Source organism: Dermacentor silvarum, chromosome 11 (assembly GCF_013339745.2).
Source record: "Dermacentor silvarum isolate Dsil-2018 chromosome 11, BIME_Dsil_1.4, whole genome shotgun sequence".
Taxonomy (NCBI): domain Eukaryota; kingdom Metazoa; phylum Arthropoda; class Arachnida; order Ixodida; family Ixodidae; genus Dermacentor; species Dermacentor silvarum.
Genome location: NC_051164.1, coordinates 77,519,081 through 77,536,979, shown reverse-complemented (window position 1 = coordinate 77,536,979; position 17,899 = coordinate 77,519,081). Strand labels below are relative to the sequence as shown.

Below are 17,899 nucleotides of genomic sequence, written 5' to 3'. Positions count from 1 at the left end.
TGACGCGGAGCGGAGAAATGAGCCCAGACTACCCCTGCTGCCATCTTACGCAAAGCGGCGACAACTCGAGAGCCGTTGCGTAATCCGTGGCGCGTTGTCGGAGCGGCGCCGTTTGGCTAACCCAAGGAGGTTTTTTTATAACCTCCTTGGGCTAACCTCTCCTACGGTACCTCTCCTATTCTACCACTTGCTTACGTCATAACAGCCATGTCAACAGCCAAAAGTACCTTAGCCGAATTCTTGCCAAAAGCCGAAGTGGCATGAGCATTTTAAAATGGCAGCGCCCTGTAGCCATCGCACATGCCATCGGATGACAGCAGCGTAGCAGTATGTGTGAATAGCGTTCTCTTTGAAGCTTTGCTTGTGCTTGAGAAACGGCCAGTATGTCGCTGTTGAACAATCTAGACGATTTGCTAAACACAGCGCCCGCACTTGTAGACCCAGAAGACGATATTCATGAAGGTAAGACTGCTTTTTATTGATTGCGTGCAGTGCGCTTGTTGCATCTTGATGGGCTGAGCTCTTGGCATTGCACAAGTTTGACTGTAAGCAAGGGGATGCAGGATAAAAGACGATGTCGGTACAGTCGTCTCGTGAAATCTGGTGATCACAGAATGCGTGTAACGTTCAGCACCAGTAACATCCGCTGTATACTTTCGGCAGCTCTGCGACTTCCGCGCTTTGAACCAAGAAAATAAACGGAGACTAACGGTCTTGCTACACGACGATCCGAGGAATTAGTTCTTATCACAGACATGTACGAATATAAAATACGAACACGCGATTATACGGCTGATCATGCTTGCAAACGACGTTATGTATGTTAGGACGGATACACACGTTGAGTTGTATCGGTTCTGTTCATAATACAGCCCTAGATTCAACCGCATTTAACACACACAACACAACCACGCAAACCAATTAATTAGCAGACCTCAGCAAACTCGTTTACTACGACAGCAGCAGATTCTAATGGTGGACACTACCATCTTAAGAACTTGATGCCCCCAACGTCGTTTTCGTCCCCTACTGTATTAGCTTCTGTTGGCCTGCGTGGCGCGTACACAAACTGCCAAGCACCTATGTTGTGTGACAGCGAAGTGGTTAATGCCGTTAGCTCCTGCACCTCCCGCCTGCACATTCCCACAGGGGTTGCGCTGATGGGATAAGTTTTGTTTTTCTTTGCCGCATGGCTCGGGTAGAGCTGAGGATGAGAATGCCCTGATGACGACCGTGTGTAAAACACAGACGAACACAGCAAACCCAGTTCGGATCAGCTTTCACCCCCTGGGGTGACACAAGTCACTCCTCTTTGTGTAACCTGGATTTCGGATCTCTAAATTTCCTCCTTTTTGCCGCACAAGTGCTTGACGCTCGACTTTTCTTGGCAGATACCAAGGCAAGGCTGGTGAACACATGCGCTGCTGACTACGAGGATGTCACGGCTCAAAAGCCGAAGCCTCGAAGGCAGCCTCAAGTCATATTGGGCGATCGCTACGTGGGAAAAAAGGTGTCCAGGAAAGATCTAGACGATGATGGTTTTGATACAGACGGTAAGCTTTCTTGCTTTGCATCATTCGTTCCACTTTGCATGGACCACTTGTTAATGCTTCTTTGGTCATTGTCTCCACATTATTAATGCACCACATGCTTTACAGTGTGTTCTATGAAGGTGCAGCATGTGGTACTTGAAATATTGGTTTATGCTAGGGGTATGCTAATAGGAGTTTTTCATACAAAATTGAATATGAGTCGAATAGAGCCAGAATCAAATTGGGTATCGAATGCTTATTGAATAATGAACAGCGTTCTTCACCGATAAGTTAAAGCAATGTTCACATCCTAACTTCCTGCCATTACAACTGCACATTATGCTGCGTCCTTAACTATGCACTCTTGTGAACCAGTTAGTATCTGTGTTTACTGTAAATGTATATTAACTGCGTAAATGGCAGGGGAGTGAGAAGAGCAGTTTTTCTCTGGTTAGAATTGTCGGGCCAGATCGGGCCACTATTATATCAGATAATGTTGCAGTCAAGAATTTGGTATTAGAGCACTACTAATCAGATGCATTTTTTTACAAAGAAGCATTATTATCATTTTACTTTGCTTTCATTCATAGCCATATCATTTATGGTATTGCTTCATGGGGTAATACTTATCATTGTCATCTTTCCTCTATTCAGCACATTCAAAATCAGGTTATTCGCATTATCACCCGAAGCCATTTCTTCTCTAATGCCTCCTCTCAACTACATACAAACCGCATTCTTCCAAGTTACAGATTTGTTCAAGTATAATTTAGAGATATTGTTTTTCAAACTATTAACTAAACAAGTTTCTTACAACGTCGTTAGCTCTGATCTACTTAATCCTAATAACACAAGGTTTGCAGCAGAAGGAAATTTCCTGTAACCTTTATGTCATACTAATTACGGAAAGATGGCTTCCTCTTTCTGCGCACTTAAACTTTGGAACAGTCTACCATATGCCATTAAATTGTCATCTACCTTGTACTCATTTAAATGCCAACTTAAGAATTATTTGCTGTCTGATTAACTTTGTATAATGTTATTTTGCTAATTTGTAGCTGTGTAATCAGCTGTGATTGTGTATGTTTTTTCTTCCTTTGCTTAAATGTGTGTCCTCACTCAGTTTCTTACTTATTTTTTGCTTATTCCATTTTGTTGTTTCCCTGCTCCGTATTCTGCTTTATTTTTTATATAACAATTATTCAAGGGTGCCGGTGCAGTCTCTGACTATGGGACCCTTGTCTGTATATCATTTCCTGTAACTAATTGCATGAACATATAATAAACTGAAACTGAAGCACATTGAAATTTAATCAGAAAAGAATTTATAAGTACAGCAACAATAAAGTATACCCAATACCCACTACAAAATGCTATGTCTTAGCAAAATTTGAGTGGGAATGATTGTAGTTTAGCTGGAAAATATGTTCCCTTACACGACACAGTGGGTTTTATTATGCAACTTCTAGGTATTTATGTCCTCTATGGCCAGAGTAAAATTCATCATATTTTTGTGGCATTTTCGGTTTTGATCGTTTAAAGTTAATGATGTGAAGTATTAGAAAAGTACTCGATTTGTGAATACTGGCTATCCGATTAGAAAACTGAATTGAATAGGACAATATTCAATTCATCTTAAGCAATTTATAATCATTCACGCACCCCTACTTTATGCCATCGTTATAGTATAAACCCCCATGAAAATGCGACAAGCGATGCGATAGAGATGGCTGTTGCATCTACTCGTCAGCTACAAGTTGAAGCCCAGGCGAGCGACAACTTTGAGTGATGTATCCCCGGTGTTGTCAGTATCAGGGCAGCAAAACATGCCGAAACTGGCTTGGCACATGCTTTAATAAATTAGGTTGATATGTTTTACAGTAAAGAGCAGCATAAAATATTTCTGAACGTATTGCAGTAGGTTCTTATCCTTGCACGTATCAGAATTCGGTCATTTGCTTGTTCATGCGACAGTCTGTAGTACTTGACTGATTTCGTCGCTCGAAGCCGTCGCTCATCGCTGTTGCGCATAAAATCGCTCTCATAGGGTTTAGGCTTAAGTGTCTGCTAGTGTTTTATTGCAGATCTCTTCATAAGAAACTTGCTCTTCAAACCATTTTTTATTAGAACACAAGAGTTTGTGCCCCTGTTTGATGGCCATGCCTAAAAAAATGTTGACACATTTTAAAACTGATTGCCAATGGCTTTGTTGCACTTTTACGTTTTCGACTTTGACAGTTTATTGTGAGAAATTTGCTGACATCTGAACAATATCTGTAGTGAACACCATCATCTTTAATATTGGCAGTGCTAACAGCAGCAAAGCAGAGGCTAGTTGTTTAGATTTTGTCAGCGACATTTCTAGTGGCATACATTGTGCATGTCAGGAAGCCTAGATCCAGGGAAGGAAAGATGTCTAGACGAGCTTCGCCTGCTGTTTGTATATTTCAAAAAATTTAATTGATGATCTGGGTTTGTTTCCTGTACAGGAAAGGTCCTGTCAGAGCAAAGATAAAGGTCTCCAATATGCTTGTGTTTCAAGATTCTTGAAAATGGCTCTTTGTGGTAATCTATCTGTTCACAAATTTAATGAGCTTCATTTAACCTGGGCTGAAACATACTTTATGTGTGCTTGGCTTCCATGAGCGTCAAATATCAGCGCGTAAAAAACAAGGAACAGGCGTAGAGAGACGTGCACGTTTGTCCCTTGTTTTTTACGCGTTGGTATTTGACGATCATGAATGACCAACTAGCCCGAATTTCACCTCTAGTTGGTTTCCATGTATGTTTGGGATTGTACTATGACTTGTTCCTGTTTTTCTATATGGAGATGTTCACAATTTCTTTTTTTTTGGCTATCGTAATATACTTTCCTCACATACCTAGATGGGGACTTGCAAAGCAACGAAGATGACGAGATGACATGTCAGATTTGGGCAGCAGTGGTGACAAAGATGGACAGGAGAATGCAAAGAACGCGGAGCATGAGCCATCGGCATCTGAAGGCAGCGACGATGAAGATGAGTTGGATGACGAGGAGGACGAAGAGCATGACAGTGAAGAGGATACTCTCCTTGACGGTGCAACATCCACCTCTCACCAAAAAAGGTCAGAATAGCAGTTGCTGCAGATGAGCAGAGTACTTTATAAGGACTCGGGCTGTTTATCTCAAGACTGTGGGTTTTGTTTGCTGTGTGACGGCGGTGCTGTTCAACGGCGGTGCTCCTGACACACAGGTTCTGTAGTACAGATTGAGCATGTAGCTGTTGTTGGTTGTTTGCATAGTGTGATATGGCAATGCCTCAACTCTCGCAACAGCTCTGAGATCAGGGTTATTTATTTCACTCCGCTTTAGAAATGCATCTTTTCCGTGCCAACGGCGGCAGCACACTGCAGTCATTTCCGGCAGTGGATTTAAACATGTTGTACACTGTGGTTTGCTTTGCATGCATTTGGTGCACTGCTCCTTCACAATCAACAAACAGCTAAAAAAAAAAAAAATCAATGTACATATTTAAGTTTTACAATTTCGTTTAGAAAGCAAGTGTTACAAAACAACAAGACTGCATGTGGCACTAGTGCTGTGTTTGACACTTCAGAGATAAGATATGTAGCATTTGCAGGACACTCTTGATTTTTTAAATACTTTTTTTTAACCGCTCTGCGTACTTGCCAACAAGAACAAGACGTGTTTGCAGCCTCACTCATTTCTATCCTACCTGTGATGACAGCTGGGGTGAAGGAAACTATCAAGTTAAGTGTGTTGGAAGCACAGCAAAAAATCCAAATGTGTCAACGTCATCTCTTGAGTAACAGAAGCCTGTTCACTTGATAATGAAAGCATCGTATGCCTTCACAAATTGAGAAGTTAGGCATAGAAAACAACAAATAGGAGAGGAATGAGGGGGTTCTACCATATGGGTAGGTTTCCTTTGTAGCTTCATGCTACAGTCAAGTGGATGACAATTTTCCCTTCATGAAACTTTCTACACCTTGTAGGCGTCCACAGAAATGATATGCCATATTGACATGTGTACTTGTTTATCTTTTTCCAGTGACCACTATTCACTGGCTAACAAAAGCTAGTTGTTATCGCTCGGCGCAAGATGTGCCTGCATGTATCAGAACATTCTAGATTATTGTAGCTGATTCTATTTGTTGTCTGCTAATCTTATTCTTCAACATCACTACAACGTGACAATATTCAATCTCTCTGTGCTTCGAGTTGTTGATTAATTCGGCCTCAGTCTACAATCTGTTAGCCTCCTGGTTAGTTCAGATGGTAGACCTACTGCCCCAGAAAGACATTGGTCCCAGGTTTGATCCCCGGGCCAGGATAGATTTTCCCTGCAACAGCGAAGGTTTCTTTCTGAGAAACTGGCATGGGTTTCCTTTGTAGCTCCATGCTCCACTTGGGTGGATAACACTGTTTTCCTTTCAGGAACGATTGTTTTCTACATGACCAACCACTGCTTTGTCCACAGTACATATCCCATTGTATTGATCATCCTTGCAAACGAAGTTACATCCTGTTATGTGCCGGCTCTAAAATAACAGAAAAGATCCCTCAAATTTCTTTTATGCTGAGGGGAATCGAACCCACGTCACAAGGGTTCCTCAAGGACGGCAACACGCCGCATTAGCAAGCTGCGCCAGAAATGAATTGGCTATGGGCCGCTTTCAATGAACGCCTTTCACGCCAATGCTTTAGCGAGCTGCGCCGTGAATACACTGGGTATTTGCCACTTTTCAGTGAACCTCTCGCCAGCTTGGATTGCTGAGTATGTGCCACTGAGTGCGGCAAGCGAAGTAACAATTTTCACCGTTCGCATGCACCGGCACGCCATGTAAAATTTGGAAGCTATGCACAGACTTTGCGGCATCAGCCCTAGATGGCAATGAGTGGTCGTAGGGAAGTGCAAAAGAGGAATCCTGTTCCAGTACGTGCCTCATACATAACTCGTTTCGACGGGTGCAATACATTGTGTCGCTATATTGATTCAATGCTATTTTAGCATTACTGTTGACAGTCATCGACAGTTGGGTTTAATTTTTTTTTTTCATTGATTTTTTTCTTCATCTATCACAGGAGTGTTACTTCGCACTGGTTGTAACAGATTAGTAGTACGAGTAAAAGATAAGAATGAAAATAAGGCAGGGTGAGCACTGCTTTCCAGTTTACAAAAGAAGCCAGAAAATTTTGATATAATCTTTTCTCTTACTTAACCTGTTATCATGAATTACCAACTAGTTCAAATCAACACTTTCTCGCTGATGTTTACTCTGTTTATGATAACCACAAGCTTTGTAAAATTTTAACTAACACTTTATAATTAGGAGTTCCACTATATACCTAATCTAACTATACTGGCTGCTTCCTGTTTATCTATTGGCTGGGAAAAAAACACTCCCCTCTGTAATGCCAAATGGCCCTGAGGGTACAATAAACAAAGTCCTGTTCATAGTGAGGGAGAATTGAGTTCAATTTTTTATGACAGTTGATCTTAAATTTTATTTTTATTTTCAGCTCTGAGGCGGCCGGAGTGGATAACTTTTCGACTGTAGATGTTGCAGCTGAAGTCAAAAAGGGAAAGGCAGTCCATTCCCAACTGCGTGAGTTTTGACATTGACATCATGTGACACAAGCTGGCATGTCTTACAGCAGGGGTTTCCAAACCTTCTGGCCTTGGAGATGCTCCCCCCCCCTTTTTTTGATGTGGATGGGATGGTTTTAATTGTTGCATTGATTGAAATTCTAATGTAAAAATCCACCGAAGGGGGGATGGAGCTGGATATGTTTTGTCCACTCGCGAAACCGAGTTTTGGAACCCCTTCCTTAGAGAATGCGTGTACTTATCTCATTTGCCGTATCCTCTTCAGACGTCAATTGGCTCTGACCATTAAAAATTTAGTTTCACATTTTTTGCATCTTCAAAATCATAAAAGGCATACTGCAGCATAACAAATTAAGAATTTTGAATTCTTCAGTGTTTTTTTTTTGAGTTTAGAGAATGTGTACTCTATGTGGAAACTCTCTATGCAGAAGATCAGAGATGAGACCATCAACTATTTCATGTGTTGCATGCTTGGAATAGCACCCGTTGAGCTACTCAAGATATTAGCTGGATGTAAAACACTGCAAAAACCAAAGAAGTGAACTCACGACATAATGACACATTGGCATCAAGAGCAAACACCTAGACGTGTATCTTCTGACTCATTTTACTAAAACACCTTCAACATATTATTCAAACTTGCAGTACAGGTCCAATGTGAAGTGTTTCAAGATGTATGCATATCATTACTTTCATCAGTGCCCTTGATTTTGATGCACTACCTTGACGTGCACACTTGAGCACATAGCATCTGTAGGAGTTTTACTGTAACACACAAGAGTGTCTACCTAATTCAAGGTGTAGTGTATAGAATACCCATTTTATCCCCCACCTATTCAAGACGCCACAGTAGTTTTGTTTCCTTTACCTGCCGCAGTGGCTTATTGGCTATGGTGATGCGCTGCTACGCATGAGGCCATGAGATCAAATCCCGGCCACCGCCGCATTTTGATGGAGGCGAAATGGAAAAACGCCCATGTTCTGTGCTCTAAGGGCACATGGTCAAAATTAATCCAGAGTCCCCCACTTCGGTGTGCCTCATAATCAAATCGTGGTTTGGCATGTAAAATGCCAGAATTCAATTTAATTCAATTATCTTCCTTTAATTTCACTAAACTCTGCTGCAAGTTCTAAATGTTCTCACATGCATGGAATTGTTTCATGACCTTTAATCGAAACGTAAGTTTTTTTTGGCTAAAGTGACTGGCATCGGCTGCCGTGCTCTCTCTGTGTGCAGAGATCTGGGACAGCGTCTTAGAGCTGAGGATCCAGTTGCAGAAGCTGCTAGTGCTGGCCAACCAGTTTCCGAAGCATGACCAGTATCCCCTGTTTCGGTCGGCCGCCCTGGAGCAGGACAAGAAGAACGGCAACCTCATTGGACAAGGTGGTGACAATGCTCGCTACGCTTGCGTACTTTGATCTGGTTCACTTTCACTAGCAAGTGTACAAAGCGGTCTCCTAATATTTAGCATGTGCATAACACATGACAGCTGCCACAAAGGTGCCAACAGTCACTGAAAAGAGAGAAAATCACAAGGCTTGTTATTAGATTTATCGGTTGTGTAACTCTAACATAACCACAGCCAAAGCTAAGTTTAGCTGTATTAGTAAGTAGGCCTTTTAGACTGCAAAAGAAACAAAAAAAAAAATCAGTCTTACTGTAAGAAGAGGCTTTGTAACCAGGAAAGACGAAAAAAAAAAAAAAGGAAAGACGGTTAGCTTTTTTGCTGCCTTAAAGTTTACCTGCCAGTTCGCCATGATCTCAGGGATTTTGACGGCGTCTACTGAAGCCTAGTTAATTTTTTGTTAGCAAATATAGGCTCAATTTCGAGAGAGTACTTTGACATCCATGACTTAATGCTCACGTACGGGAGGTATTGGCGTGAAATTGCAGAAAAATTGCAACTTTTAGCGTCATTTTCTCATAAAATAATCAACCTGTTATTCTGAAATTAATTAAAGTTTTGAAGTAATACTTTATCGGAACAAACTGATTTAATGCTTCCCTTTAGTGTCCCCTTAATTTTGCATTTTTCGGTCATGTTCATGTTACAAGAAAATTATTTCATTTATTGCCTTGTATTGGAGGCTTTACAATGTCTAAGCATGAAGGGTAAACAAAAGGCATTTACTATAAACAAAATGATATGGATGAGCAATATTGTTGACGACTTAAATAAAGAATGGATTGCCAAGCTAGACTGACAGATAAATTTGGCAAAAGTCTGTCTACAAGCTGGAATGAGGGTTGCCGACTGTCTCGAGTTTGGTGGGACAGTTTCAACTTTTGAGCAGTCCCGAGACCCGAATAGACCCAGTCGAGATGGCTAAATCACCCAACTTTTTTTTTCTGCGGTGACCATCATTAAACCATATTGGTTGCTTGGTTGCACCTTCTCTTTCGTCTTCTGTTGTATTGTCATAAACATAAAGATGTTTTTGTTTTTGTCGAGGTTCTAGTTGTGTTGTAGGCCCTGATTGTTCATAATATACCTCTGTTTGTATTAGCAGTAGCATTATTCAGGTAACTACTGCACCTTTCTTGCTGTAAATTGTGACATGGTAGGATTAACAGAATTTGTGCAACTTTCTTGGACATACAGACTGGCAACTTCTGGCATTGACAGACTCGGTAGTCATATTATCATTTTGTAGGATACATGGAGTAAAATATGTCCACTGATGATATCGAGCGAATGAAAGAAAGATTTTGTGCTTTCCTGCGCTTTCTTATATGGGATAAACTGATATTCTTGTTTTCCGTTTTCTCAATGCAGCCAAGAGCAGCGTTGAGCTTGTCATGCACCAACTCCTCACCCTTCAGGAACAGCTAAGGGATTCCTATCCCGAGATCCGAAGTCTCTTTTCGAATGCTGGTGACAAAGAAAATGGCGACAATCAAATTGACTCTGAGTAAGTTTGCTGCAACTTTGTAATGCATAGGGTAGATAACCGGTGGACCATTAGAGTTACAGAATGAGGGCCAAGAGAAAGAAAGTGCAGTCTAGGACGGCAGAAAACTAGGTGGGGTGATCAAGTTGGAAATTTGCAGGTGCAAGTTGGAATCAGCACAAGACAGGGGTAATTGGAGATCACAGGGAGAGGCCTTCGTCCTGCAGTGGTCATAAAAATAGGCTGATGATGATGAAGTTTGCTGCTTGTTGGTTGCACCTTGTGAACCTAGAACAAGCATTTGCAATTGCATGCGGTGACCATCTTTGCTTCTTGAAACACAAAAGAAGGGAAAGTTTCGGGGGTGTCATTTATTGCAACTGTTTCTGTATGCAGGAGCGAAGAAAAAAAGGTGAATGCAGTATGTTGTCAGGTGCATTAAGCATGACCATGAGTGTAATGTGATGACACACATTTAATGACCAGGAAAGTAGAAAAAGAAAAGTTTGAAAGTAGTTTGAAATTGTGATAAATGCATGCGTTATTTAATAAGCATGAGTAAAGTGTCCATAAATATGTATACTTATACATAGAATGATTAGGTATGATATGACATGCGATCTCGTACAGTGATGCATTTTTGCATTGCACTGCATTGCTACACCTGCACACATCTTGTTAACAGATCGCCCACTTGAATGGCTGTGATGTGCTATTCTGAAACACTAGAGGTCAAGTGGCAAGCATACAAACAGCTGATTTTGCATAGGAGAGGCTGTGTTGGCAGGCATCATGTTAGGAGAGAAGGCAGTTTGTAGTGTCACCTTCTTTGGTGTTCTTTGTGCACCTGACCTGCTTCCTTGCCAATGCTATGTGCCCTCTTATTTGCATGCATGTCTGCATGCCACCTGAGATGTCAAGGTTGAACACCAAAATGTTGGCTTTTTTCTAGGTTGAGCTAGCCTGCATTTTGAAGCGTAGAGCCGAGAAAAAAACAAACTTGCGTTGTATTCAGAGCATGGTTCTGAACATAATGGAAGCTGGTATTCACACACACAAAAACTCTCATGCTGTTTTTGTACAGGTACGGTAATTAAGGTTCTCAAGATTTCAGCAGAAGCTTGTTATCCCAAGAAATGCGAGTTGACGGTGTGTTCTTTAAGCCTTGCCATTGTTCCGACAGAAATGAAGAAATTCCCAGTGACACTGAAGCCGAGGAAAGTTCCGACGAGGCCGAAGGCGAGCCGTCCGAAGCTGATTCTGCCAAGAGGAAGGCTGCAGAACAGGCACATCCCAAGAAAGCATCAAAGTGCCGGAAAATGGACGCTTGCATAGCATCAGCTGCAGAGTTCTGGAAGAAGTTTGAACCTTACAGGTATGTAGACTAGATGTCCTTTTTTGATGGGTAAAGCTTTTACGAGCGAAAAGCTGTCATATATAAGTGTATAACCAGGACATCAATGTTGCCGAAAACACAGCGCAAAAAAAACACACGGACACGAGAGAGCGACACGCACACAGCGCTGACTTGCAACAGTTTATTCATGAATACATGAGGGAAGAAATATATATGGCTCTGCCATGCGCAACATGTGAATAATTAGCAAAACACTGCAGCATCATTTCGAATGATGATAATGATAGCCACGTGCTAACAAAGCATACTGGCTGTTTGTCATTCAAATGTTGTTAAGATATGCGATTTCTCGAGATGAAAGTGCAATAGAAGGTGAACTGACGCACGAGCTATCGAATTTCCTTATAAAATCTGCCTCAATGATTTCACGTGTCTGAGGCAGATGATCTGAGGCAGATCATTGAGGCAGATTTTATAAGGAAATTCGATAGTTCGTGCGTCAGTTCACCTTCTATTGCACTTTCATCTCGAGAAATCGCATATCTTAACAACATTTGAATGACAAACAGCCAGTATGCTTTGTTAGCACGTGGCTATCATTATCATCATTCGAAATGATGCTGCAGTGTTTTGCTAATTATTCACATGTTGCGCATGGCAGAGCCATATATATTTCTTCCCTCATGTATTCATGAATAAACTGTTGCAAGTCAGCGCTGTGTGCGTGTCGCTCTCTCGTGTCCGTGTGTTTTTTTTGCGCTGTGTTTTCGGCAATGAATCACCAACACGCCCAAGCTTCCACGCTAAATCACATCAATGTTATCTTTAAAAGCACATTCAAAACACATCAAAGAACAGAGTAGAGTTAAGCAATACAGTCGAATTCGATTGTGGTGGGACCGACAAAACTATAGTCGGGTTCAACTTTAGAAGGCAGCGGCATTTGCCCCCTCAAAGGCGGATGCATACGAGCCTCCACCAATGGGCCCGCACTAAAGACTTGCGTCATGAGCCGGACGGCCGGTGTCCCCGCCGACGGAGAACATGGCAGCCCGCGCTTCAAGCCGTGGCGAGTCGCGTCAGCGGGGCTATTTCTTTAGTCGCGGAGGAAATTGGCTGCTGCGCTTCAGTCATCTGGGCGGAGCCTCTCCTGTCTTCTTAAGTTGTACCTGACTATAGTTGAATTATCCGGCGGGTCGAATTATACAAAAGGCAGAAAAAATTGTAGGACAGTTAAGTTTCGCCTTTAAGAGTGGAACGTGATAGCGTTATTGGGCTCCGTTCGCACCACATTTTTCTTTATGAATAGGCTTCACTGCAACACACTATGTGAGAAAGCCAGCTTACAAAGACCAAGCTTACACTAATCCCCTTAAAGTCGGCTTCACATTTAAACACAAATGCATTGCTGGGAATACATTTTAAAGGAGCAAGTTAAGCCGCCTTATATCAAAATGTGAAGGCGCTAGGACCTTTTTTGGTTATTTTATTATTTGTTTGCTGTTACCCCGAGGTGCGCGTGTGTCCAAAATTTAGAAAGGCTCGTTTTTAAACATTCCCCTCAATGTTGCCTAGAACCAAAGTACCGCGAAACACCATCAGAATTGGAGGACGCTTAAGCTTCGCCTTTAAGAGTGGAACGTGATAGCATTCAAAGATCCCTGGCTGCTTATCAGGCTTTTTTCTCATATATTCAAATTCCAATCCGGTGCTATCACTCCTGTAGGTTGTGGTTAAGTCGTACTTTACGATTTTTCTGACGGATTTTACTTTGAGAAATTCCATTTTTGTTCATTAAGAGCTTGCGGCACGCGGAGGGCCTGTGTGGTTGGAGTGCTTCGGTATGATGTGGTTCGGCATGATTATTTCCGCCAGACGCTGATGCTTAACGCCGAAGTCGACACTGACGCATGCCGGATTTTCTGCGACATGGGGGCATTAAAAACGTCGAAACCCGCTATCGATTCACTTAGCAATATTTGCCTTCAGAGTTAGCTTCGCTGCAATACAGTGGTATTATGCGGTGAAGCATACCAAGCGGGGAATGTGCCACAGTTGTGGGACATAGTAGGTGTTGCTTAATTTACACATGCACATGCACCATCTCCAGTCACAGTACGAGCGTTGAGATGCCTAATAAGTTTACTGGCAGGCCTTTGGAGTTTTAGATAGACCCCCTCCCCCTTTGTTGGCTTTAAACGTCCCCTCAGCTTTCGGAGTATTTTTATCTTACCACCTTCCTTTTTGCTAGCTTTCCCAAAACAAAGATGGTTTTTCTGCGCTTCTTGGGGCACGGCGTGTACGTGCGCTTATAATCGGAAAATGCGTACTAGCCCCCAAATAGCCAATGTCAGAAACAGAGTTGAATAGCTGCCAGTATGCTTATTAGGTGTCTAGTTGCACACACTCTGACCAGAGATGGCGCGTGCATGCCTGTATAATGAAGGCATGTGTACTAAGTCTCGTGACAGTGGTCGTTTTCCATTCTTGATATGCTTTACCGCAATAAAGTGCATATACTTCACTGCATAGCAAGGCTGTATTGCAGTGAAGATGGTCAGTCAAGTTCGAATTATTTGGCGAAGGCCAATTTCGAGATTAATATAACGGAAGTTTGGGCCTACATAAATGTATGGGCACCAGCCGGGACCTTCATTTGGGATTGAATTAACCAAAGTTGAATTAATGGAAGTCTACTGTATATTGTGGGTGCAGCTTGTGCTGCAAGCAAGATACGCTTTACTGATCTATATACTGTTGCTTTATTGTGAATGTGTAATTTCTCGATTGCTCCTTGATTTTTAGCATGCCAACAATGATTGCTTATTTTGTTTTAGTACAGGGGTAAGAATTAGCAAAGTACACTTAGCAAAAGTTCTCACTTTAAAAACTACACCATCTGTGAAATGACGAAATAAGGATGCTAGCAAACAAGGCAGCAGCCTGTTATGAATGTACAGTGGCCACACACAGATTTAACCAGGCATTAACATTAACCAGACATGCGCTCGTTTACGAGACGCTTTCATGTATGCGTTTCTGTGTTTGGAAGCAACATTGCTTTTGGCTAAATCTGACTCTTGCGAGAAATAGCCAGCGAGTGAATCAGGGAGTACATATACACTTGAACCTCGTTATAATTAAGTTGAAGGGTAAGCCGAAATTACTTCTTTATATCCATTACTTTGTTATACTGACTATCGCCCTTTATTGCAGTATATTCCCAATGGTATGCATAACTTCGAACATGCAAAAAAGACTATGGCTCCGTGGGCCGCCGAACCACTACGCGGCCGCATATGTGATGAAAGTTGAATAAAACAACAACAAAAGACTCGTCGGTGTGTGCAACATGGAACTATTGACACCTTAACGTGAACCCATTACGATATTATCCTTATGTTTCATTGGGATGGTCTTTTGCTTCTGATTTCAACTTGGCTTGCTCATATTGTCGTGAAACTGGCGAAACAGCAACGCAGGCAATGGGAGCAGCTAGCATGCTGTTATGCGAATGAAGTCCGTCGTGTCCGAGCAGAACTTCCCGAGCAGCATTTCCCGAAGCTTGTGTGAGTTGTGAGGGAAATATCTAGGGACTGCGCCTAGGTACTACGGAGGAGGACACGCTTTGCTCCGTGCACCCGCAGCCGATGGCAGTGTGCACTACGTGAGAACCGGTGCTTAACTTGCGTCCAAACGGGATCACAGGGGCCGATAGAGAGCCTGTAATGAGCAAGTATAGAATATAACAAATTCACAGAAACAATGTGTCAATTCACCAGTTGGCGGCCGCAAAAGTGGCATCTACCCAACCTGGCCCCCTGCGCTGCAAGCCGGGTTACTTCGTTCCCCTTGGAAAGAATCCTCCATATCGGGCGGGCGTGGTGGTGAAGCATAAGAGCAACTACTGCAGAAGTGAAAGAGGGAAACAATAATAATGTATCTAGATAGAAAGGATAAAAACAAAAAGAAAATATCACGCACACGAATCGACCGATGGACCTCCCAATTACGAGCACAGTGCTGTGACTGCTACGCCACATAACCACGAGCAGAGCAATAGCAAGACCTTATTCTGGAGTATTTAGCCACGTTTGCACAGTGCAGCTCAGCTACGGTGGACAAATGGAGCAAAGCACGTCATCCTCCACAGTAGCAAGGCGCAGTCCCCAGATTTTTTTATCACAACTGACGCATGCGCACGACGGTCAGGAAAACACAGCGTATCTGTCATGTGTCTGCGCCCTTGACAAAATGGAAATATGCGATGCACGTTTGCTTGATGACCACACATGACACCAAAATCAGGATTTCTCTCGCTTAACCCTTTCGATACTGCAGGAAATGACAAAAATATTGCAGAAAGTTCCCCAGAAATGTGGCGTGCATGCACGCCACAGTTCCAGTGCAAGCATTGGCACCTCAAAATCAAGAGTACACACAGGCCATCTAGAGTCAGAAGCTGCAACTAGAAGCAAACTGAAACATGTAATCATCACCTCAATCAAAGGGCTAAGCGTTTCGTTTGGATTTATGAGCTCAGATTCTGTATGTCGCGAAATTGCAACAACAGGCTAGGAGAGGTTAATAACCTTCCACTCCAGCATCTCTCACAATCCACTGCGCAGTTTTTCTACGTTAAACACCACAATTTAACTCCTCCACCAGCACACTGTGTCAAGAAGAGTGCTTTCGGCTCTGGGACATGCTTTGTGCACATGGCTAGTGCAGAGGACAAGCTACCGTTCAGGCTACACTCAGTTGCTGTGCAGTGCATTCCCAACTCATTATGTAACTATTGCACATTTCACCAAATAACGTAATGCACCATTGTACAATCTAGACTATATTTGCATGCACAGTGCACGCACACATGTATTAAGTTATATTAAGAAAGATGTCCGATGATTACGATGATAATCCCCAGTCTTACTACAAAAATTATTCATAGTTTTGCCACCCTAAAGGAAGCTGACCTGACTTGCCAGAAACCTGCTGCCCACAAAGAATGTTTACTCCCACTGAACGCCACAGGAAACGGGTAAATTTAGTCCGCTAACTTGGACTGCCATGACTATGCGAACATGGGTCTACTGTAGTGACAGTGGACCAACGAAAATCGTGCCAGCACAACCCGAAGCAGCTGCTAACAAAACAGTTTCATTCAGACGACTGCATTTGTTTTCATTGCAGGAATGCCACCATTGAGAAGTGGTACGAGAGGACACGACTCCTGTCGGGAAAAGTTGGCCGCAGTTTCGCCTCCCTCGAGCAGTCCCCTGTCAAACAGATTGAGCATGTAAGTGTACACAGCATCAAATCTCTGTCAAATTACCATAGCCAGTGAAAAGCCATGAAAGCAGTAGTTAATGCACTGCGGTCTAATCTAAAGGAGATTTGTATAGATACACCAGCCACTTCTGTTCTCTCATTCTCGTGGTGTCATGGTGGAGGCAAATCCCTTTCAATGTCAGCATCCCTTCGGAATCATGTTTTGGAGTGCATAGGCACGGAAGGCAGGTACAGAGTTGTTTCGGGGCAGAGCTTGTATGAAGTTCTTAGGTTACCAACAGTAGTTTTATTAAGGTACCAGATACAATGGAACCCAGTTGATATGTTCCTCACTGTTGCGTTTTCCTGGCTACTACATTGTGTTTTCGTGGTTCCGACCTCTAAAGCCCATTGACACCTATGTATTATGTTCTCATTTGATACGTTGCTATTATGAAATGTTTCAATACTAATGTGTTATAGTGGGCCAGTTGGTTTTGTGAAATGATGGAACACTGCGCCGCAAAGCAATGCTTTCGACACGGATGTGAAGAACTAGGACATTAGACACACAAGTGCAGCGAGAATGCGCTGTCCTACTTCTCTACGTCTGTATTGAAAGTATGGCTTTGCAGCGCAGTGTTCAATCGTGTAATGTTCCCTTGCATTTGAATGCAGTGGTCATGTAAATTTATCATTGCAGAGGCAAATTCAGAAGTACAAATGCAGAAGTATGTGATTGTCAGTCCCGCGGTGCGTGGCGGCACTGCGTGGTGCAACCTTCTCGCCGACTCGGGCCGCGTCGACAGGAACGCTTGAGTGGCTGTTGTTCCCATGGTGGAAAGACATAGATGGTCGTTCCAAATCATTTAAACAGGCGTAATCCATACGGTGCTGCACGGACAATTACTAAAAAACGAGAGTGATGCCGTCGTGGCATCTGATATCACACTGGCGCACGCCCCGAGCCAATCTGTTTATGCTGTAGATGGCACGCCTCCGTGCCTTGAAAATGCATGACCACGTGTGACCTTCTTCGCGGCTTCAGAAATCCGTGCAAGGCGGTCGCTCGCTTACCTTGAGGGCCGTACCATCGTTGCAGTTGGACTGGAGCGGGGCGTGCTCTGCCGTGCGCCCAGTTCGGTCGCGCTTCTGTGCTTTGGCACTTAGCATGTCCCCTCATTTTACCGTGGCTGGGTTCGAAGCGTTCGTTGTAGCAGTACGGCAATTTA

The 17,899-nt window shown here is 42.9% G+C and overlaps 1 protein-coding gene across 1 annotated transcript in view; it reads left to right on the top strand.

The window, feature by feature from the left end:
- The first annotated feature begins 255 nt into the window (after nucleotides 1–255).
- LOC119433830 (protein AATF) overlaps nucleotides 256–17,899 on the top strand; it is a 41,760-nt gene continuing 24,116 nt past the window's right edge. Inside the window, exons 1-8 of the mRNA XM_049658357.1 lie at nucleotides 256–462; nucleotides 1,392–1,553; nucleotides 4,451–4,640; nucleotides 7,060–7,145; nucleotides 8,385–8,531; nucleotides 9,925–10,060; nucleotides 11,223–11,414; nucleotides 16,590–16,695. Coding sequence (XP_049514314.1) covers nucleotides 384–462; nucleotides 1,392–1,553; nucleotides 4,451–4,640; nucleotides 7,060–7,145; nucleotides 8,385–8,531; nucleotides 9,925–10,060; nucleotides 11,223–11,414; nucleotides 16,590–16,695 — 1,098 coding nt within the window. The 5' untranslated portion in view covers nucleotides 256–383. The remainder of the gene's footprint in view (nucleotides 463–1,391; nucleotides 1,554–4,450; nucleotides 4,641–7,059; nucleotides 7,146–8,384; nucleotides 8,532–9,924; nucleotides 10,061–11,222; nucleotides 11,415–16,589; nucleotides 16,696–17,899) is intronic.